At 49.2% G+C, this 22,158-nt stretch overlaps 1 protein-coding gene across 12 annotated transcripts in view; it reads left to right on the top strand.

Moving 5' to 3' along the window:
- The window catches only part of GRK4 (G protein-coupled receptor kinase 4), a 57,360-nt gene that overhangs the window by 18,183 nt on the left and 17,019 nt on the right, over window positions 1–22,158 (top strand). For 10 of the 12 annotated variants that reach the window (XM_070790941.1, XM_070790947.1, XM_070790935.1 and 7 more), the window contains 6 exons: window positions 3,337–3,449; window positions 6,868–6,945; window positions 12,484–12,587; window positions 15,882–15,974; window positions 17,145–17,208; window positions 20,745–20,885. In XM_070790941.1, the coding sequence (XP_070647042.1) occupies window positions 3,337–3,449; window positions 6,868–6,945; window positions 12,484–12,587; window positions 15,882–15,974; window positions 17,145–17,208; window positions 20,745–20,885 (593 nt within the window). The remainder of the gene's footprint in view (window positions 1–3,336; window positions 3,450–6,867; window positions 6,946–12,483; window positions 12,588–15,881; window positions 15,975–17,144; window positions 17,209–20,744; window positions 20,886–22,158) is intronic. The other 2 variants (XM_070790944.1, XM_070790942.1) reach the window with 1 other exon arrangement.

Genomic DNA, 22,158 nt, shown 5'->3' with positions numbered 1-22,158 from the left:
GCTGCCGTCTATGGGGTCGCGCAGAGTCGGACACGACTGAAGCGACTTAGCAGCAGCAGGCCCTTCCTTCCCATGCTTGCCGCTTCCCTCAGGTCACCAGTGCTCTTCCACAGGCTGGTGCCCCGGCCCCAGTGCGCTGCCCCTCTCCCCGTCCACGGCCCGGGTCCTTCCAGATGGCCCTCGGACATGAGCATGTCCCACAGATGTCTTCAAAATGCCCGACTTGTAAGAATAACTGTGAAGGTCAAACGCGACGATCCACGGAGAGGACTTACAGGTGCCCTGGCACACAGTGAGAGGAGGAAATTCTCTCCTGTTGTTTGTTTTTATCTGCTCCTTCCAGGAAGGAGGGAGACTCCTTGGTATAGCATCTAGGCCTTTTGAAGCTGTGAGCTTTGTTTTTTCCCCTTGAAGCTTCATTTGCCTCCACATTGGCCTCCCTGCGTGTCGTCTTTCAGCCTCTCTGAACTGCTTGTGGGGTTAGTCGCTTGCCTCTGTGTATCTTGGTCCATAGATGGTCCTAACAAATTAAAATCTGGTGCAGTAGCATAGCATTATAGGGGATGTGTAGTCCATGTGATCTAGAAGCTGTTCAGTGTGGCTGGAGCCAGAAAGAAGAAACTGTTCTGACCTGAACTCACACTCCGCCGAGGAGCATGGAGCTGTTGGTTTCTAGTTTGTCTGTTTTCTGCTCCGTCTACGTTGTACTCACTAGTCGTCCTTTTTGGTTTCCATTTTGTCCTCTTCGATTTCTTTCTTATTCTGTTATTACAGCCCCTCAAGTAATTGTTACTGCTTACTGTGTCCCTCTGGATCTTTGCATTTTGCGGTTAATTTTTTGTTCTTTCTTAGAGGTTTTGTCTCTCCTTAGCTTCTGGGAATGCCTCTGAGACGTCCCTACCTCTGAATCAACCTTCTTTTGTCGTGTTTAGCATTTACTGGAGCCTTTAATCTTGGGCCTGGGAGAATTTAATGTATATTTAATTATAAAACTTATGTATGCTTAATTATAAAGTTTAATATGTGTCTAATTTAAGAGAGGGGCTTCCTCTGTGGTCACGTGGTTCGACTTTCCTGGGCACCCCTCTGTTGCATGGGGTTCTGGAAGGTGGGTGGGTCAGCGAGGTCCATCTGGACGGAGCCTGTGTTCCAGGGGCCACAGCGCTGCCCCACTTTACCAGCTCAGCGTGTAGTTCCTCCAGCCGGGCTCTGCCTCCCTGGGGTCTCAGTGTCTCTCTTGTCAGATACCCACATTCTGCAAAGTGGCTTCAGCCTGAAGTCCCCTGGACTGCAGTTGTGTTCAGGCCTGGGCGGGCTTCCTGGTCTCTGAGGACTCGCTGGTGGCTCCTTTATCGGTCCTGCGCTGTTGGCTTTCTCTCTTCCTGTTGTTCAGTTGCTCAGTTGGGTCCTACTGTTGTGTGTGTGTGTCTGACTCTTTACAACCCCATGGACTGTAGCCCACCAGGCTTCTCTGTCCGTGGCATTTCCCAGGTGAGAATACTGGAGTGGGTTGCCATTTCCTCCTCCAGGGCATCTTCCTGACCCAGGGATCAAACCCGTGTCTCTTGCATTGCAGGCGGTTTCTTTACCGCTGAGCCACGTGGGAAGCCCATGCAGTGCTCAGGTCTCTTGACTCCCGGGACACCTGCATTCTTCCTTCCGCGTCAGGTCTCTTGACCCCCGGGACACCTGCATTCTTCCTTCCGCGTCAGGTCTCTTGACTCCCGGGACACCTGCATTCTTCTTTCCGCATCAGGTCTCTTGACTCCCAGGACACCTGCATTCTTCCTTCCGCGTCAGGCTTCATCCTCTCCGCTGTGGTTTTGTCTTTGGTCCTTGGAGGAGGAGCCTGGGTGAGAAGGCCGGCAGACCCGTGCTCCATCTGCCACCCCGCTGGAAACCGGGAAGATCTACGAACCTCCGAGTGTGGGGGCAAAGCCTTTACAGCTCCCAGCTTTGGACTTCCCTGGCTGTCCACGGGTTAAGCCTCCGTGCTTCCACTGCAGGGGTCACGGGTTAGATGCCTGGTCCCCCAGTGGTGAGGACCCCACGCTTCCACTGCAGGGGGCGAGGGCTGGAAGCCTAGTCCCCCAAAGAAGTTCCACCTGCTGCGAGGTGCAGCCACAAACAAAAAACAAACCAAAAAACCTCTCAACTTTTAAAAACATCACCCCTTTAACTACTTTATATCCTGTGTTTTTTAAATGAAATGAGTGAGTATCCCTAAATAAAATGTGGTAGCTGAGTTGGATAAAGTGGGTGGCAGAATTTTTGCCAAACTGCTGCTGACATTTGTTGAAACAAGCAGTTGTGCAATGGGAAACATGGTTTTATATCCTTGGCTGCATTCCCCACATGCAGACTCAGTGATCTAAACAGGATTTCGTTCCTACTTATACCTGGCATTAATAAACCCTTCAGTTGAGGAGTTTGTTAGGGCCTGCTTGATTTTCATGAGTTTCACTTAATTCTTCACCTTTATAGCTGGTTTAGGAATGTGAAAAAAGTGAAGGTGTTGCTTAGTTCTGTCTGACTCTCTGTCCATGGGATTCTCTAGGCAAGAATATGGGAGTGGGTTGCCATACGCTTCTCCAGGGGATTTTCCCGACCCAGGGATCGAACCCAGATCTCCTGCTTTGCAGGCACATTCTTTACCATCTGAGCCATAGGAATATCTGAACATAATTATGCTCAAGTTCAGAGCCACTGCTAAAAGAGCAACTGATTTTCTTGCTGAAGTTTAAATCGACCTATTTTGAACATAGGATTTTGCCTTATAGTCCTTGTGACACTTTTGCCAAATTTTAGTGCCTTGTTCTCAAGATAATATGAGTGTTTGGGGTAAGGTAAGGTATACAATATATTATCCCACCAGAGAGCAAAAAAAAACGGTTAAAAAATCGTTAAAAATATATTTGTTAACTTGTGAAAGAATAGAAATGTATCAAAACAAAAAAGTTTTCAAAAATCTAAAGTAGTATGTTCCTGTGATGAATTTCACATGCGTGTAATTTGTGCCTAACACACGGAGTGGGTGGAGTCGTGGGAGGACCGACCCAGCGCCCTTTCCTGCCCCTGGGTTCCCCAGGGAACCCCCCCTTTCCTCTGGTGGGGAGCAGGGAATTCCCAGTCCGTCTCCACACACCTTTCTTCATCTGTTCTTCCAACTGCCTTTGGCACTTTAATTTTAAATATCCGTGATAACCCAGTGTGAACTAGTAAACAAAACTGTGGTCTCAACAATAACACTGCGAGTGCTGTTTCTGCTGTGCACTGTGTCAGGTAAAAGTAGTGAGGTTCAGAAAAGCTTGTGTGTGTTGTCTTCTCTTCACCCAGAGAAGGACTACAGCAGCCTCTGTGACAAGCAGCCGATCGGAAGACTCCTCTTCAGGCAGTTCTGCAACACGAAAGGGGATCTGAAGAGGCGGATTGAGTTCCTGGATGCAGTGGTGAGTGATTTATCGCCGCGTTGAGCCGCCCGAGCCCGGGCTTTTCAAAAAAATGGAAAACTCGCTTGAGGGCTCTCTCAGGCGATCAGACCCTGCAGCGCGGTGAGGGCACAGAGACTAGCGGTCCTGGCGGTGCGCCCTGTTGGGTTAAAGTGGATAAAGTTGTAGTTCATACAGATTGCTTCCCAAGCTTCGGAGAGTCAAAGGTGTTTACGATGTAGCTTTGAAGCGTGCTGCTTTCCCTTGCAAGAAGGCTAAAGAGCTGGTGAAGGCAGCGCTTGAGAGCCGCCTCCTCCAGGCGCCCTGAGTGCTTGGAGACGCTTCCACCCAGAGCACGCACAGGGAAGAAGCCAGCGCAGGAAGCAGGGTCACAGTGAATGGAGTTGACCGTCCTTCTAAGTCTGCCTGACATCTCTGTGTCTCCAGCTCGACGTTCACCCTGATTTCCTTCTAGGTTAGGAGATGTTGTGTTTCTGAAACCATATAGATAGCACCGGCAAGACTAGAAGCTTCAACACTATAAAATTCAGAAGCGGCTTAATGGACAGTTGGGAGTTGTGCCCAGATTATGACACTTCCCTCGCTGCTTTGGCCTGTCCCAGTCACATGAGCAAATGTGTATTGACTCCATACTGTATGCAGAGGACTAGCCTATATCATGGGGATTTTAGTCATTTCTTCCCCCTTGACTTAGCTTTTTAGAAATACGTACCTATATGTATTCTTTCGGAAAACCGTGTGGGGCCTTGCCTGTTTTGTTGTTTGCTCGTGCTCTGGGAGCTCCCCGGCTCTCCTCTCTGGTGCCTGGACTGGGCTGAGAGATGGCTGTGAGGGAGGCAGTCAGAGCTTCCTTTTGAAGGCTTCTCAGATGGCACTAGTGGTAAGGAACAACCTGCCTGCCAGTGCAGGAGACATAGGGGACATGGGTTCCATCCCTGGGTCGAGAAGATCCCCTGGAGCAAGGCGTGGCAGCTCACTCCAGTGTTCTTACCTGGGCAGTCCCATGGGCAGGGGAGCCCAGCAGTTCATGGGCGTGGCAGCTCACTCCTATGTTCTTACCTGGGCAGTCCCATGGGCAGGGGAGCCCAGCAGTTCATGGGCGTGGCAGCTCACTCCAGTGTTCTTACCTGGGCAGTCCCATGGGCAGGGGAGCCCAGCAGTTCATGGGCGTGGCAGCTCACTCCTATGTTCTTACCTGGGCAGTCCCATGGGCAGGGGAGCCCAGCAGTTCATGGGCCCTTATGGTTGTGCAGAGTTGGACACAACTGAAGTGGCTGAGCATGCGTGCTCCCTTTTTTAAACTCTCTCTTTTGTCCTGGCCTGTAGTCGATGCAAACGCTGCATTAGTTTCAGGTGTGCATCCGAGTCTTCCGATGAATCGTGACCCCTTTAGCTTCTAGATGCCTGGCTTGCTGGCTGTGGCAGCAGGATTAGTCTTTCGATGGTAGCCTTGTGGTGCATAAGCCACACCAGCGTATGCCACCAGGCATCACTGTGGCTCCGTCTCTCCTTGTATGGGTGATGCCAGGTTCTTTGAGCTCCTTGAGTGGACAGATGGCATCTTATCCATTTCCTTCTCCTGGCCGCTGACATGGTTTTTCGCTCTGTTCCGGTGTCAGTGTTTGTTGAATGAATTATATCAGTCAGGGGCCAAGGAAAGACATGGAAACGGTAACAGATAGGCTGAGAGATTTATTGCAAGGAATCAGCATACATGACGGTGTGATCTGGCTGGAAGTGGGAAATCCGTTGCTCAGACCATCAGGAAGGGCAGGACAGGACTCTCCAGCAGTGGGGTGAAACTGCTCTCCTCAGGCAGAACTTCTCGAGGAAGCCTCAGCTCTGCTTGAAAGGCCTTTGCGCTGGTTGAACAAGGCCCTCCCAGATTACCTGGGATTGAAGTCAACTGAGAGAGACTTGGCCACATCTACAAACACCCAGCAACACCGGGTTAGTGTTTGAGCACCTGCAGACGGCCACCCATCTGGTTGGCACGTCAGAGGCCATCATGGAGTCACAACACTTTCTCTCCCAGCAACACTGGGTTAGTGTTTGAGTACCTAGAGTTGGCCACCCGTCTGGTTGGCACGTCAGAGGCCATCACGGAGTCATAACACTTGCTCTCCCATCAGTTGTCCATTGTATTGCATCCAGAACTCCTGGAACTTGAGTTGAGCAGTCCGTGCGTGAACAGAGTCGCAGCACTTTCTCTCCCATCGATTGCCCGTTGTGTCGTATCTGGAGCTCCTGGAGCTTGAGTCGAGCAGTCTTTGCATAAACAGTGTGCCAGCCAGTGTGCTGGTGAGTGTGATGCCCTGAATTGAGAGGGTGAAGTCGGCTCTGGGAGGGCAGCCAGCCGAGGCCACGGCCCCTGTGCCAGGCCTGAGCAGAGTGCGAGGGAGGAGGCTGTTTGCTGGCACAAGCCCTCCATCCTGGAGTCCTCTCTGTGCATTCAGTAGAGCAGCTTCCCTGGGTCTTCGTTCCCCACCTCTCTCAACTCCATCTGGCTTTCGGCTTCACTGCTCTTCAGGGCCCCACTTGCAGAACCTGGGCTTCGTGAGGCCTCTGCATCCTCCTGTCTGCCTGGCTGGGGACTCTGCGGAACAACTTGTTGAAATTCTCTTATCTCGGCCTTGGCAATCTCCCTCTTGTCTCTCTCTCTCCTCTCTGTCTTCCCATTCCTTGTTCCTTGCTCATCCTCGATGGGTGTTTAGATACTGATCAGGTGCTGCCTGTGACTTCATTTTCTGGCCTGGGTGCTGTCGCCTGCCCTCCGGTTGATCCCTGACACGTGTGTGTGAATGGCTCCTGCTCAGGTGTTGCGGACTGACTTCCTTGGGAGCACTGCACACAGGTGTCTGAGTGCCTCTTGGGCTTTCCTGAAACACCGTTGCCTAGGCCAGCCCAAGTTGTTCATCTTACTCCGTTCTATTTGGCCACACTTAAGGGCTGAAAATGCAGTAGGATACAGGGAGCACTGTGCACGTGTTCCTTACTACACTGTGTTAGTTGCCCAGTCGTGCCTGACTCTTTGCAACCCCATGGACTGCAGCCCACCAGGCTCTTCTGTTCATGAGATTTTCCAGGCAAGGATACTGGAGTGGGTTGCCATTTCCTTCTCCAGGGGATCTTCCCGACCCAGGGATTGAACCCAGGTCTCCTGCACTGCAGGCATATTCTTTACCGACTGAGCTACAAGGGAAGCCTACTACATTATTGATCCTTTAAAAACAGACCGGTTTTTCCCCTCATGGCCATCAGTTTTCCAAAGAAGAGCTGCAGATACTTGATCAAAAGAGCTGCTCACTGGTTCTCAAGGCACCAAGTCAATTCCACAAGTCAGAGGATTTTTGAAACCTTAAAAAGTCCACAAAGAAGCTTAACTAACGTTTTTCTTTTCTGTTGTCTCTGCAATCAGGCAGAATATGAAGTGGCCGCTGATGAGGACCGAAGACACTGTGGGCTCCTGGTCTTGGACAAGTTCTTCGGGGGAAAGGTGCGTTCCCTTCTTTAGCATAAAGATTTGTAAATGACTTAAATAATTAGAGCACATAGCCATGTTTACTTCGTTGGAATAAGTAAGTAATGAAATGACTCCATTTTACTTTGGAGTCAAAGCCCATTTGGGTCTGAACCATCTCTGCCACTCTCTCACTGTGGGAATATCTTTGTGCCCACTAGACGTTCCACTGAGAGCTGTAGAAGAGAGGTTGCATTTATGTAGCTTTTAAATCTTTTTTATTAATTTCTTTTTTCTTCCTTACCTTCTCTGAAGAAAAACTAAAATAGCAAGGGAAGTTGTCAAGGAGAAAGGTGCAGTGTGAAGAGTTGCCCTGGTCGACACAACAAGTATGGAAGTGGGAGGGGCAGCGGTGCCTGCTTCTGCTGCCGTTCAGTCGCTCAGTCGGGTCTGACTCTCTGCGACCCATGAATAGCAAGCTGCCAGGCTTCCCCGTCCTTCATTATCTCCGGGAGTTTGCCCACACTCATGTGCCATCCAGCCATCTCATCCTCTGTCAGCCCCTTATCCTGCCTCAATCTTTCCCAGCATAAGGGTCTTCTCCAATGTCAGCTCTTCACATCAGGTGTCCAGAGTATTGGAGATCAAGCTTCAGCATCAGTCCTTCCAATGAATATTTAGGGTCGATCTCCTTCAGGATTGACTGGTTTGATGTCCTTGCTGTCCAAGGGGCTCTCAAGAGTCTTCTCCAGCACCACAGTTCAGTTCTTTCATGCTTAGCCTTCCTGATGGTCCAACTCTCACATCTGTATGTGACTACTGGAAAAACCATGGCCTTTGGCTATACAGACTTTTTGTCAACAAAGTGATATCTCTGTGTTTTAGTATGCTGTCTACGTTTATTATAGCTTTTCTTCCAAGGAGCAAGTGTCTTTTAATTTCATGGCTACAGTCACCATCCACAGTGATTTTGGAGCCAAGAAAATAAAGTCTGTCACCGTTTCCACTTTTTCCCCTTCTCTTTGCCATGAAGTGAAGGGACCGGTTGCCATGATCTTACTTTTTTGAACTTTGAGCTTTAAGCCAGCTTTTCTACTCTCCTCTTTCACCTTCATCAAGAGGCTCTTTAGTTCCTCTTTGCTTTTTGCCATTAGGGTGGTGTCATCTGCATATCTGAGGTTATTGATATTTCTCTGGGCAATCTTGATTCCAGCTTGTGCTTCATCCAGCCTGGCATTTCGCATGATTTACTCTGCATATAAGTTACACAAGCATGGTGACAGTATACAGCCTTGACATACTCTTTTCCCAATTTGGAACCAGTCTGTTGTTCCATGTCTGGTTCTAACTGTTGCTTCTTGACCTGCATACAGATTTCTTAGGAGGCAGGTAAAAGTGGTCTGGTATTCCCATCTGTGTAAGAATTTTCCACATTTTGTTGTGATCCACACAGTCAAAGGCTTTAGTATAGTCAATTCAGCGGAAGTAGATGTTTTTCTGGAATTCTCTTGCTTTTTCTGTGATCCAGCGGATGTTGTCAATTTGATCTCTGATTCCTCTGCCTTTTCTAAATCCTGCTTGTACATCTGGAAGTTCTCTGTTCATATACTGTTGAAGCCTCTTGTGGAGAATTTTGAACATTACTTTGCTAGTGTGTGAGATGAGTGCAACTGTGTGGTAGTTTGAACATTCTTTGGCATTGCCCTTTTTTGGGGAATGGAATGAAAACTGACCTTTTCCAGTCCTGTGGCTACTGCTGAGTTTTCCAAATTTGCTGGCATATTGAGTGCAGCACTTTCATAGCATCATCTATTAAGATTTGAAATAACTCAGCTGGAGTTCCATCACTTCTAGTTTTGTTCATAGTAATGCTTCCTAAGGCCCACTTGACCTCACACTCCAGGATGGCTTACAAACAACAGGAATTTATTGCTCACACATCTGGAAGCTGATAGCCAGCACCTCCTTGCTGTGTCCTTAAGTGGTGGAAGAGGTGTGAGGTGTCTCTGGAACCTCCACTATTAGGGCTCCAGCCCCACTCACAGGAGCTCCATCCTCTTGATCTAAGCATCTCCCAAGGCTCTGCCTCCCAGTATCATCACTTTGGGGGTTAGGAATTCAACATACATATTTGGGGCACACATTCAGATTGGAGCAGTCGTATATAGGACATCCTGAGTATTTATACACATTAGGGAGAAAGAAAGCTGCGAGAGCTAGTAAATGAATTCAGCAAGCTTGCAGGATACTAGATCACTAAACAAACTTCTATTGTGTTTCTATACACTATCATTTAAAGTCCAAAAATGAAATTAAATCAACTCCATTTACAATAGCATAAAAAAGAGTAGATGAGTTAGCAGTAATTGTTTATAACAAAAGAAGTGCAACATTTAACACACTGAAAACTTCAAAACATCATTGGAAGAAAGTAAAGCAGAACTGTAATAAAATGGAAAGACATCCTGCGTTCACAAGTTAATTAATTAACAAGTAGATCTTAGAATCCATACACATACTGAAAGGGTCATGAATAGTTACAACAATCTTAAAAAGCAAAGTTGGAGGACTTAACACCTCTCAATTTCAAAACTTACTACAAAGCTACAGGACAGTATGGTCCTGGCATGAGGACAGACATATAGATCAACAGAACAGAACTGAGAGTCTGGAAGCTGTCAGTTGACTTAAGGCTGCCAGGACTATTCATTCGGGGAAAGGAGAGTCTTTTCCATAAATGGTGCCGGGACAGCCGGGTACCCATGTGCAGAAGAAGGAAGTTGGACCCTTATTTAATACTGTATACAAAAAGTAACTTGACTGTGAACACCGTACTGCTCCTAGAGGAAGCCTCTCAGGCGTGACTCTTAGCTGTAGAACTTCAGGTGTGAAGCTTCACGACCTCAATTTAGACGGTGGGTTCTCATGTGACATTGAAAGGACAGCAACAAAAGAAAACAACAGATAAACTGGACTTCATCAAAGTACAGTGCTTCAAAGAGCACCGTGAAGAAGAGAGGCGGAAGAGAGTGGGGGACATACGAGCAGGCCAGTGTCAGACTCGGATCGGGCACCCAAGATGCGTAAGCAGCTCTTGGAGTCCAACAGTAGAAGACAGCCCGAGTTTAAAAATAATGCAGGTTTGTGTTTTTAACAGAGGATAATAAGCATATATCTGCAAAATCTACCCCCTCTCCGTCCCCACTGGTGGACTTTCCCATCAGAGTTCTCATTGTCCAGAACTTTAAAAAGTAAGGCACTGGGTCCTTTGGTAAATTTTCACTGGCAATTACCTTTCCTGAAAAATAAGTATTGTTCCTTAATTTAAAGCCGCAGAAGGAATCTCTATTCCGCTTTCCTTGTGTTTGGTATCAGGCCAGTGGTCCCATCCTTAGCTTGCTGCACTTAGCTTGCCTCATGTCTCTGCTCATGGGGGATCTGAGCATTGCTTTTCCTTCCTGTGGAAATAGATTTCTGTTAGTGTGTTTTCTAAGACACTGAAGGAAGGATCTCTATTTGGAGTAAGTCATTAAATAGTCTTCATAGAATTAACCTGCTGTTTAATTTAGCTTTAGGAAATTGAGACCTTTGGAGGGGAAATAATACTATGGAAAACCCTAAGAGCTATTTCTGTAAAACGTGTATTTTTGAGACAAGTGTTGGAATTTAATGGCTTTGTCTGCTGGAAATTTTGTCTTGTTTTCTGTTTGACCCCGTGCCTGGAACAATGCGCATTTGATGAGTCAGTGAGTGACCAAACTTGTTTACCCTCATCGTAGCCTCTCCGTGTAGGAAGAAAGTAGCCTTGGGGGCACACTGCTCAGGTGAGGCTCCACTGCTGTTTCTGTGGCTGCACCAGAACGTTCCGTAGTTTGTCAAGCCTCTTCCATCAGGTTGTTATGAGGCTAAATGACATAATGCATCACTTGTTTTAGGCAATTTGAATGACAGCTATTAATCATTATTAGTTATAACAGTATTATTGGTTTTGGGGGGAAATGTGAGTTTACTTCTTATATATGTCTACCAGGAGTTCAGCAGAGAAGGCAAATGGCACCCCACTCCAGTACTCTTGCCTGGAGATTCCCATGGATGGAGGAGCCTGGTTAGCTGCAGTCTATGGGGTCACTACGAGTCAGACATGACGAGTTGGGCACGAGTGAGCGACTTCACTTTCATTTTTCACTTTCATGCATTGGAGAAGGAAGTGGCAACCCACTCCAGTGTTCTTGCCTGGAGAATCCCAGAGACGGGGGAGCCTGGTGGGCTGCCATCTCTGGGGTCGCACAGAGTTGGACATGACTGACATGACTTAGCAGCGGCAGCAGCAGCAGCAGTTCAGCATCTTTGATAATGAACTTTGATTTGTAGAAAACAAAAAGTTGTATTGTGATTATTCAGCTACCCCACAGCCAGAAATCAGTAAGTTCAATGTACAGTTGAATGTGATCTGTGTATTTTTTTTCAATAAATCAGGACAGCAGTTTTGCTGTGTGTTTTCTTTTTCCAGAATCCTCTTCGTGAGGGTCAGGAGAGGGGAGAGCTGGTGTGTGGGGATGTTGTTGAGAATATAGACTCCTAGAGCCTTTTTGCAGAGCAGTTTTGCAATAAATACCAGTGTTTTAAATGTGTGTATCTTTTGAGCTAGTATTTCTCCCTCTAGGAATCTACCTTATAAAACACAGCTGTGGAAAACGTTCACAGCAGTGATGTTTGCCGTGGCGAGAACTGGCAACGAACTGTTGAGGGGGCAGAAGCCCATTCTCTAGAAGCCATGCAGTCATTGAGGAAGCAGGGTAGCTCTGTGGGTGTCAGCATATACCTACCGCGCTATACATGTATTTATCCCTTTTCTGTGAGGGGGGAAGATGTGTTTGTTTCTGAGTGTGTGTGTTTACATTTTCAATTGTGATTTAAAAAAAAACCAAATTTCCCATCGTAACCATTTCGAGGCGTACAGTTCAGTAGAGTTAAGTGCGTTCATACTGACGTGCAGACCGTCAACCACCGCCCGTCTCCTGGACGGTTTTCATCTTGCACAACTGTGGCTCTGTCCCCATTAAACACTAACTCCCACTGCCCCTGCCCGCAGCCCCTGGCCCCCTACCATCTGCTTTCTGTCTGTGAATCTGACTAGTCCAGGGACCTCATGTAAGGAGAATCATACAGTATATTTCTTTTTGAGACTGGCTTATGTCACTTAGCGTAGTGTCCTTAAGGTTCCTCCATGTGGTAACAGGTCTTAGAATTCCTTTCTTTTTTGAGGCTGAACAATATCGGTGTCTGAGTTTGCATCCCCCACTGCTGGGCACTTGGGTGGCTCCTGTGCCTCCAGCGTCGGGGACCATGCTGCGCACATGCCTGTACAGGTGTCTTTGGGGCTTGCAGGGGATGGCTGGAAGAGGCAGCTGACACGGCACTCCAGACAGCGAGGCTGGTGGGGGCAGAGGGGGCGCCCGGACCGTCCCTTCATCCCCTTCACGGTGTGGCTGTTGTCAATAAGCACGAGATTCTGCCTCCAGCTGGTCATTCATGAAATCACTAACTGTCGCATTTGGTTTGTGCCGTCTGAAGGGTTCGCCAGCCCCTCTACCAGAAATACCTGAACACGTGGTGCTCAAGTGCAGGCAGAGACTGTGGGAGGACCCATCCAAAGACATCTTCGAGGAGTGCACCAGGTGAGTGGGTGCACGCGGCCGGGGGCTCTGCCAGGGCCGGGGTCCCGCAGCCTCTGCGCGGGGGCGTGTCCTCGTTGGATTAGGGCGGTCCCCTCCACCGTCAGGCGGATGAGGAGTGACGACCACACATGCACAGGGGCACCCTGAAGCGCCAGGTCGCGAGCGTGGCTTTGCTGCCTGCCCGGCCCCTCTGCCTAGCCCCATAGAGCGGGCACTGAAAATATCTCTTATGCAGACCTTTGCAGTCAGGACAGGAACATCCCGAGTCCAAGCAGTCACCTGAGTTCAGCTTCCTCGCGTGCTCAGGAGGAAAGAGTGGTAGCTGAAGTGACCTGGCCCCAGGCGTGGAGTCGTTTGTAAGCAGACGGGTGTCAGTCATTCCCTCAACACGCGCCTGCTGAGCCCTGCCCTGTCGGGACGGGAGTCTGCTCCCTGTGGCGGCCATAAGGTGAGGCTGACCCAGGAGCCCGGAGCTGAGGGCAGGCTGTTAGCAGGGCCGAGTGTCTGAACACCCCAGAGAGGCTCCTTCTTTGCCCTTCCTGCTTCTGCTGTTGAAACTCTGTTCTGATGTTGAAAACCGTGGGAGTTGCTCATGACTGAAGAGACTGGTCCGAAATTCTGCCTTCTCTGTGCAGAAACTTCAAGAGATGGACATAACAGCTGATAATCTTTAAACAGGTGTTGGTATTCCGACATCTGTTTGGTTAGTTCATTTGACAGGTGGCTGTCCACTCCTACATGTTTATTAACTGTCATTTACCATCCACTGCACGTGGCATCGGCACTGGAGATGGCAGCACAACATCGTGTGGCCTCTAGGAGTTTGGGTTCTTATTATTCTGCCTCATCCCTGTCTTGTCATGGCCTTTATTTCCCCCAAGCCCTCCCTTCTCAGTTTGGTTCCCAGAATCCTCATCCTGCGTAGTGAGCTAAGTGGGTCCTCTCGGCTTCCCACACGAAGCTCTGGTGAGAGTCCGCACGTGACGGTTAGTGGGAGTGTGAAGATGAACACATCAGAAACCAGTGATGAGCTGATGTGCGGTTTTCAGTGTCATGAATTCACAGATTGTGTGCGGTGGGTTCATGTGCCAGGCTAGGGCAGTGGCGCAGAGTCTGCTGCTTTGAGGCAAGGAGTATTGGGAAGTAAAGTTGACATCCTGGGAAGCTGACTTAGCCGTTGACCTTACTAATTTATACAGACCGTGAAACACACAAACGAGTTAGAATCAGGCAGTGTTTGTGTTCTTTCACGGAGACACCGAGGGACCTTTATAAAGGGGATTAACTGAGCCGATGGTGTTAGAATCCTGACTGGTCACAGGTGTTTGGAGCTGAGCTGCCCACGTGCTCGCCAGGGACAGGAGCCCCAGGGCAGGGCCACCCCTACTCACACGTGGGGGTGTGAGGGCCCGGCCTCCGGGACAGGCTTAGTTCTAGGACTGCAGTGGCAGCCTCTCAGCACCCAGTGTCACTGACGGAGTTCGTGTTGATGTGGGATGTGACGGCACCGATGTTCTGCTGTCCTGCAGAGCAGTGACGTGGTCCCCTGGCCTGTGGCCTCTGGTAAGCCCTTCCGTGAGAATGAGAGTTTAAGACGCTAACGGATGACTTAGTGCATTTATAAACACATGTCATTACTGAACTCCCTCTAAAGTGAAAGTCACTCAGTCATGTCTGACTCTTTGCGACCCCATGGACTACATAATCCATGGAATTCTCCAGGCCAGAATAGTAGAGTGGGTAGCCTTTCCTTCTCCAGGGGATCTTCCCAACCCAGGGATCAAACCCAGGTCCTCTGCACTGCAGGCGGATTCTTTACCAGCTGAACCACCAGGAAAGCCCCGATTCCCTCTCCAGGGTCTCGGAAGTAGGGAGCCTCAGAACACAAGTTGAGAAGTGCTGTGCTATAACATCAGTCAATCCAGGAACATCTGAATAACCTCTTTGTACAAAATAAAGGGAAGCAAATCAAGTGATTTGCTCAGAAGTCTGAAACCAGTATGGTGCTGGGATTATTCTCACAGCCTCCTCACTCACGACCTACTAGCAGTTCTCAGATAGGCTGTGGTCACTCCCGGTTAAACTCCACCACGCCCAGGGGATGGCTTCCTCTCTCTCTGTCGGTGACTCCACTGCGGCTCAGGAGGGCTCCGTCTGCTCCCCACCCAGGATTAGTGCGCTGCAGCCGCAGGGCCCTGGCCACCCCCGTCCCAAGCTGGACGCCACCGACTCACCTGTGTCCTTGACTGAGCGGTCAGGGTCGTCAGGACGGGCTGTGGATGGTCCCTCCAGCGTCAGCTGCATAGATGCTGATCCACTGCAGCGCCGTTTTAAAGGGCAGGCTGCGTCCTGTTCCTCACCTACTCCCCAAGGACCAATTGTACTCCTACTATCACAGAGTCATAAATAAACCTAAGAGGCAGGGCTCATTGCAGAAGATTTCTTCAAGAAACGTGTAGCATCAAACGATGTATCGAGTGCTCTGATTGGCTAATTGTGTTATTGTCTTTGGTTCGCTGGGCCTTGCTGCGCGGGGCTTTGCTCTAGCTGCGGGGAGGCGGCTGCTCCTCGTTGTGGCGCCCCGGCTTCTCGCGGTGCTGGCCTCCCTTGTGTGGAGCACGGGCTCTAGGCACCCGGGCTCAGCAGTGCAGTGGGCTCCGTGCTGTGGCTCACGGGCTTAGTTGCCCTGCGGCGTGTGGGACCTTCCGGGACCAGGGGTCGGACCCATGCCCCCTGCGCTGGCCGGCAGATTCTTAACCACTGTACCGCCAGGGAAGTCCTCGAGAGCTTTATTTTTAATATTTAAAAAAAAGGTGACGTCACATATTAACAGTTTCTACCCTATGACTGTTATCACTTATACATTTACACCAATATTAATTGCAAACTGTTTACATTCCTTCCTGAAATACATGTGCCTCCATGTGTGCAGGCACACATATGCACGCGCGCGCACACACACACACACACCTTGAGTATATTTTAAACTATTGTTTTTCTACTGGAAGATTATTTTTATCAAGTAATTACTTCACTGATATTCTAATACTTAAAAAGTACCTCTGATTTTAGGAAGGTAAATTGGTTTTATTTCTTTTGAATTCTTGCGTTCATGTTTTCACTGGTAGCATTGGAAACTAGTGTGAGATTCTGTAGTTGCAAAATTCAATATACTGAATTGTGGGTAATGATTCATTTTCCCGTATCCTGCGCTCACTCATGCATTAAATCACAGAGTTGTCTTCATTTTGTACTGCAGCCAGATGTACATAGTTGCATAAAATCTCTTTCTAGAATTGTCCATGACCATTTAAGTGAAGAAGCATTTGAAGAATACCAAGAAAGTGCATATTTTTCTCGATTTTTACAGTGGAAATGGCTGGAAAGGTATGTTCTCCTCTGACATTCAGTGAACAAATCGTGACTTCCATTTGCATTCTGACTGATGTATACCTTTCTGTCAAAATACTATTGGAAATCTTATTATTAATATTGTACAATTTCTTCTGATCCAGTGGGCCCTGTTTCCTCTTGTTAAAATGACAGTTAGCCCTGCTGGTGCCACCGTGAGACAGTAAACCGTGTCCTGGGTTCACAGAGACAGAACCCGACGTGGCGCTCGGCTCTTTGCCATCTCAGCCGCTACCCAGACGCCTACTAGCTGTGTGTCCTCAGTGACGTGGCCTGCATGGGCTTTGGGTGACCTACCCCCTGGAGAAGGAAATAGCAGCCCACTCCAGTATTCTTGGAAATCCCGTGGACAAGAGGAGCCTGGTGGGCTACAGTCCATGGGGTCACAGAGAGTCCGACATGGCTTGGTGACTAAACCACCACCACCACCCTGGACGCTGGAGTCACCGGAGGAACGAGTGTGGAACACTCAGCACAGGGCTCGGTGCACAACACACGTGCTCAGGAAGTGTTCAGTTCAGCTCAGTCACTCAGTCGTGTCCGACTCTTTGCTACCCCGTGAATCACAGCACGCCAGGCCTCCCTGTCCATCACCAACTCCCGGAGTTCACCCAGACTCACGCCCATTGAGTCGGTGATGCCTTCCAGCCGTCTCCTCCTCTGTGTTAGCTGCTACCAGCGTTGTTACAATGATTGTTGATTTATTAAATTTCAGTTCTAGCTCATACAGGTTTCTTTTGCTACGGTGTCAACACCGCCTTTGAGGCTCTTTCTTCAAAGAGCAGCTCCCTGTCAATGTCATTTCCCTCCCCAGCCTTCTGAGAGGCCCAGGAGCTGTGCCAAAGAGAACACAGAGGGCTCTCCTAGTGTGGGCTGGCCGCAGACTTGTGTTTAGTTCAGTCAGTAAGGATAGCAGGATCATTCTGCGTCTGTCTTCAGTGTTTTCACAGTTTTAAATGTTAGCGTGCTTGTCTCTTGAAAGCTGTCCCGCTGAGGAGCCCCTCTCTGAGCACAGGCAGCTGGTCCTGGGCACCCTCCCCAGGGTCCCCTTCTCAGGCCAGGCCAGCGGCTAGGTAGGTTTTTCTCTTTCCAAATAGCAACGTGATGTGAGACCTGAGGCTTTCTTTTTCCCTTGTCATTAATTAGGCAACCGGTGACAAAGAGCACATTTAGGCACTACAGAGTCCTGGGGAAAGGCGGGTTTGGAGAGGTAAGTCGTACCTGACAGCTGTGAGTAGTACTTCTAGAAAAGCCGAAGGGGGTCACGGAAAAGCGAGATGTTCAGGTAATGTATCGACTCTACCAATCCATTTATTTCTTTACTGTGTATTTTAAGAATACTTTTAGCAGCCACGAGAATTAAGATTGAACTTTGAGCAAAAGGTACATGCTCTTAAAAAATTCAGAGATGCAGTGGGGAGAATGATTCACTATCTTTGTGATTTTACATTTCAGTTCTTAGTTCATGTTTTCAGTGTTCAAGTTTAGTAAGGTTATCCTGACTGAAAAGATTGTTCTGTTTCCATTTGGTGGAGTTTCTGTTATTCCATTCTTATCACTGAGGACTAGCCTGGAAGTTCACATTAGTACAGAGTATATTACTAAATTTTGTTAAATATTATTGAATATGCTTATTTAACTCAACTCTGGATGTGTATGTACCTTACACCTACTTCGAAAGGTGTTAGAAAATATGGAAATTGGGGAAAATCCTAAAGACACTACCCACAGGTTCATGAGAGATGGTCTTTAAATGGGATTGGAGACGGTTGTGGTCGGTGTTCAGAGTCCCGTCACGCTCTCTGCAGCAGCTGAAGGAGACACTAACGGCCTCGTTGAGTGTGTGGAGCAGTCACTTTGAGTTCAAGCCTTCCTAAGTCCCAGAGCCGGGTCAGAGCCGGGCCACCGTCTGCGTGAGATTCACATGGCGTGTGCTCCCAAATTCTAGTTCAGAGCCATGGCCAGCGCCAGCCCGGGAGGAGTCACACTGCTGGGGCCTCCTGTCATCACTCGCAGTGGCCACGAGAGGGACTGGTCAGTGTGCCAGCCTCCGGAGAGCCTGTGGGGTGCCCGCTGTGGCCCTGGAGGCTGCCTGGTGCTCTGTGAGCCCCACCCCAGCGTGCTGGGCCCTCGGCGGGAGACGCATCTGCGAGGAGTCCATCTCCTGACGCGCCTCCGGAGCGCTCGGTCCATGCCGCCGGCCCCACACTGCCTCCAGGGACGGAGCTCGGACTTCGTGAGGACAGAGGAAGGAAGCTTCCAGCACCGGGCTCTTGTGTCTACAAAGCAGTGAAGCCCGCGGTCTGGCCACACAGAGGTCTTAACAATGGACTCAGCAGAAACACGTCGGCAAGTTTTCACTGTCGTGAAGAGACTCGGTTTGCTTATGATCTCACAGCACTTTTTAAATGCATCGACTGGTGCTCCCAAACAAACGGCTGGGAGGACAGAGAAACGGTTGTGGTTTTTCACAGACGTGTTCTGGGAGCGCTGCGCTGCGCCAGGCCCGGGGCAGGGGTCAGTGGGTGGTCCATTTCTCTCGGGAATGCCAGTTAGACCCCTGTGACTGAGGCAGATGCCTGGGGCCCTTCCAGTCCAAATGCTGGCAGTGCGTTTACCTTTGCTAAATGCCGGCACCTCTTCTGGCGGTGTGAAAGGCCAACATTTTGGTCTCATTTGGTCAACAGCAGTGCTTTCACTTAAGCCCTGAGCCCTCCAGGCAGCCCTGGTGGGTCCTGAGGCCGGTGCAATGGGCAGGGGCTGGGTGAGCAGCGTTGCCTGCTTGATGGGCGGTGGAGAGAGCACGTCCTTGGGACCCACGCACCCTGAGGTCAGGCTCCTGTGCCTCCACTTCCAGCTGTGCGATCGGGGAGCCCGCGGTGGTCTCCTGCAGAGGCCTCATGAGCCCTGCTTCACCATCTCTGTGCGGAGCAGCTGAGGGGCTGCAGAGCCACCCCACCCCCTCTCCTTTCTCGCTCTCTGACTTGGCAACTCCACCTGAAGGAATTTGTCTTCAGTGCATGCATGATAAAAGAGATGTGCGAAGACTATGTGCCAAGACTTCGTGGTTGGAAAATGATGAACTGCGTTTTGGAATAGTCACGTATTTGTAGAACGTTTAATGTTGAGAAGATAGTCACACAGTAAGATGAAAAAGTTATAAAATATTATCTGTTCTGTAACATAAGCCCAATTTCCCCTAAAAGCCAGAGGTTGAGGGGGAGCAAGCTATATATCCTTGCAGATATATGTACAAAGGGGGCACTTTGAAGCCTATACAGTACAGTATCAGTGATAGTTATCTTAGAACCTGGCTTTTTTATCATTGTCTTTATTAATACTTTCAATATTTTTCACAATGAGGTTTATATTTTACCATCAAAATTATTTTGGGCGATGGATAAAATCGTATCATGTCTTGTATTCAGTTTTAAAGTAGTCCTCTGGGGGACTTCCCTGGTGGTCCATGGCTAAGACTCCATGCTCCCAGTGCAGCGGGCCCGGGTTCAGCCTCTGGCCAGGGAACAAGATTGCACACACCCCAGAAACTCCAGTACTTTGGCCACCTCATGCGAAGAGTTGACTCATTGGAAAAGACTCTGATGCTGGGAGGGATTGGGGGCAGGAGGAGAAGGGGATGACAGAGGATGAGATGGCTGGATGGCATCACTGACTCGATGGACTTGAGTCTGAGTGAACTCCGGGAGTTGGTGAGGGACAGGGAGGCCTGGCGTGCTGCGATTCATGGGGTTGCAAAGAGTCAGACACGACTGAGTGACTGATCTGATCTGATCTGACCTCAAGATCCTGCATGATGCAACAAGGATCCCACATGCTGTAGCTAAGAGCTGGCAGAGCCAAATAAATAAGTATTTAAAATTAATTTAATTAAAATTTTAAAAATAAAGTAATCCTCTGTGCACGCGTGTGGCGTGTGTGTGTGCAGGTGTGGGGTGTGGGCAGGTGGCAGTCAGGAACCATGACAGCCTGCGTTGATAGCCTGGAACCTGGAAGGCTGGTTGCTGTTCAGTTGCTCAGTTGCGTCCGACTCAGCAACTGCATGGACTAGCCCGCCAGGCTCCTCTGTCGGTGGGATTTTCCAGGCAAGAATACTGGAGTGGGTTGCCACTTCCTCCTCCAGGGGATATTCCTGACCCAGGGGTCGAATTCATGTCTCCTACAGCTCCTGCATTGGCAAGCAGATTCTTTACCACTGAGCCACCAGGGAAGGCTAGAAGCTGGGAGCTTTATTGTACTGTTCTCTTCACTTACCTTTGTTTGGAAGTTTTCATAATGTGAAGTAATATATAAATATTACTTTAAGAACTAATTAAGTAAAATAAAGGTATGAAAGCCTATGGATTCTATGAAATACACGTATTCTTGAATTTTAAAAGTAATCAAGAATATTTACTGTCAGAAACTTTTGTTTTTGTACAGAAAGTAGAAAGATACAGGGAGATATATTTAAGCAGATGCAGCAGGATCTCACAGAGCGAGTTCTGCCGGCACTGTGCTTGGTTCATAAGCTCCCTTCTTCAACAAGGACCCAAGGGTCAGAGGGAAGTGCCCAGGGGGACCCAGCCACGGCTATGATGGCCATGGTCTTGGCCCCACAGAGTCCACGCTGCTCTTGACCAGAGGGAACTGTCATGGAGAACACTCTTTTTCTCTTGGCAGCCTGAGAACTGCCAAGTGGATATGAACTGTTGTGTTGTGTCTTTTCTTTTTTTTTTTAAAAACTAGGTCTGTGCCTGTCAAGTGCGAGCTACAGGAAAGATGTACGCCTGTAAGAAGCTGGAGAAGAAAAGGATAAAGAGGAGGAAAGGGGAGGCCATGGCCCTGAGCGAGAAGAGGATCCTAGAGAAAGTGCACAGTAGGTTTGTAGTAAGTATCTTCTCTGTCCTCCCTGGGATGGCGAGCTGGGCAAGTGGCGTCTGTCCAGTGCGTGTGCTGCTGGACACAAGCCCACCCCAGCCGAGTGTGCTCGGGGTTCACTGTCCCGCCGCTGAGGGGAGAGGTGCAGGAGCAGCCCTCCACTGCCCTGCCCAGCCCTCCCTGGACTCAAACAGGTGGTTTGTGATGAATCCGCCCGTGTCCCCACTGCCCAGTCTGGCGCTGACCCTCTGCCCTCTCTGGTGGCATCAGTGGCTGGGCTCACCCTGCGGTTGGCCGAAGCCCCAGCTGGTTGAGAGGCTTGAAGCGCTTCTCTGCCCAGCCCCTCACTCGGGCCTCGTCTGTGTCCACCTCCACCCTCTTTCTGACGGCGCAGGTTCACGACTCGCCCTCAGCCAGCGAGCCGAGTTGTGTGAGGCCTGACTCCACCCTCACTGTATGGGTCAGGGCTGAGCCCAGGGGTCCTGGGTCCAGGCTGTGCGTTAAGTAGCGGGTTTTCATCTCCACAGCTGCTTCCTCCACCTAATTACATGTTGAAGGAAGAGAGGGAAAGACAACTTATAAAAGGCTTCATGGTGTCATTTACTTCTCAGTTCTGAGGTTAGCACTTCGTGCTGGGCACAAAGCTTCCAAGACAGACAGGCCTTCAGAGCTGTCACCTAGTTTAACAGCAAGGGTTTGCTGTGTGTGCGACGTGTCAGCCTTCTGTACGTGCTTTACAAGAAAACCTTTGATAAAATGGGCTTATCTTAGCATCGCTTTAAACATATTTGTGTAACTATCTCCAAACACCAAAATCTACAGTCTAGCGCTGCAAAAGGGACATGGATAATAGTTATGGTTTGTTCTACTGAAATACAATATTTTGGTTTCTGTACTCCTGGCCTCTTGCCAGGATCCTGGAAATACTTTCCCTTGCCCTTGATCTGTTCATTACTTCCTGCTTACGGCCAATCTCAGGGGGTCCTGACTGGTACTTCTGTGGAGTTCATCTCCTCTTCCTCCTCACAGCCCCTCCCCAACCCCCCACCACAACATGACTGTGTGTGAAGGCAGTCCAAGACTCTCTAGATAACTGGTTGAGAATTTGGCCAAGTTATTAGATATGGCACCAACTAGATATGAAACAGTTTGAAAAACTTTGATTGAAACCATTTACAATAGCATTAAGAAACATCAGAATCTAGACAAAAATCCAGTGAAATGTGCAAGACTTCTACACTGGAAACTGTAAAACAATATTTACACACAACTACAGATGCCC

Source organism: Bos indicus, chromosome 6 (assembly GCF_029378745.1).
Source record: "Bos indicus isolate NIAB-ARS_2022 breed Sahiwal x Tharparkar chromosome 6, NIAB-ARS_B.indTharparkar_mat_pri_1.0, whole genome shotgun sequence".
Taxonomy (NCBI): Eukaryota; Metazoa; Chordata; class Mammalia; order Artiodactyla; family Bovidae; genus Bos; species Bos indicus.
Note: the sequence above shows the minus strand (reverse complement) of the source record. Positions and strands in the feature narration are given on the sequence as shown.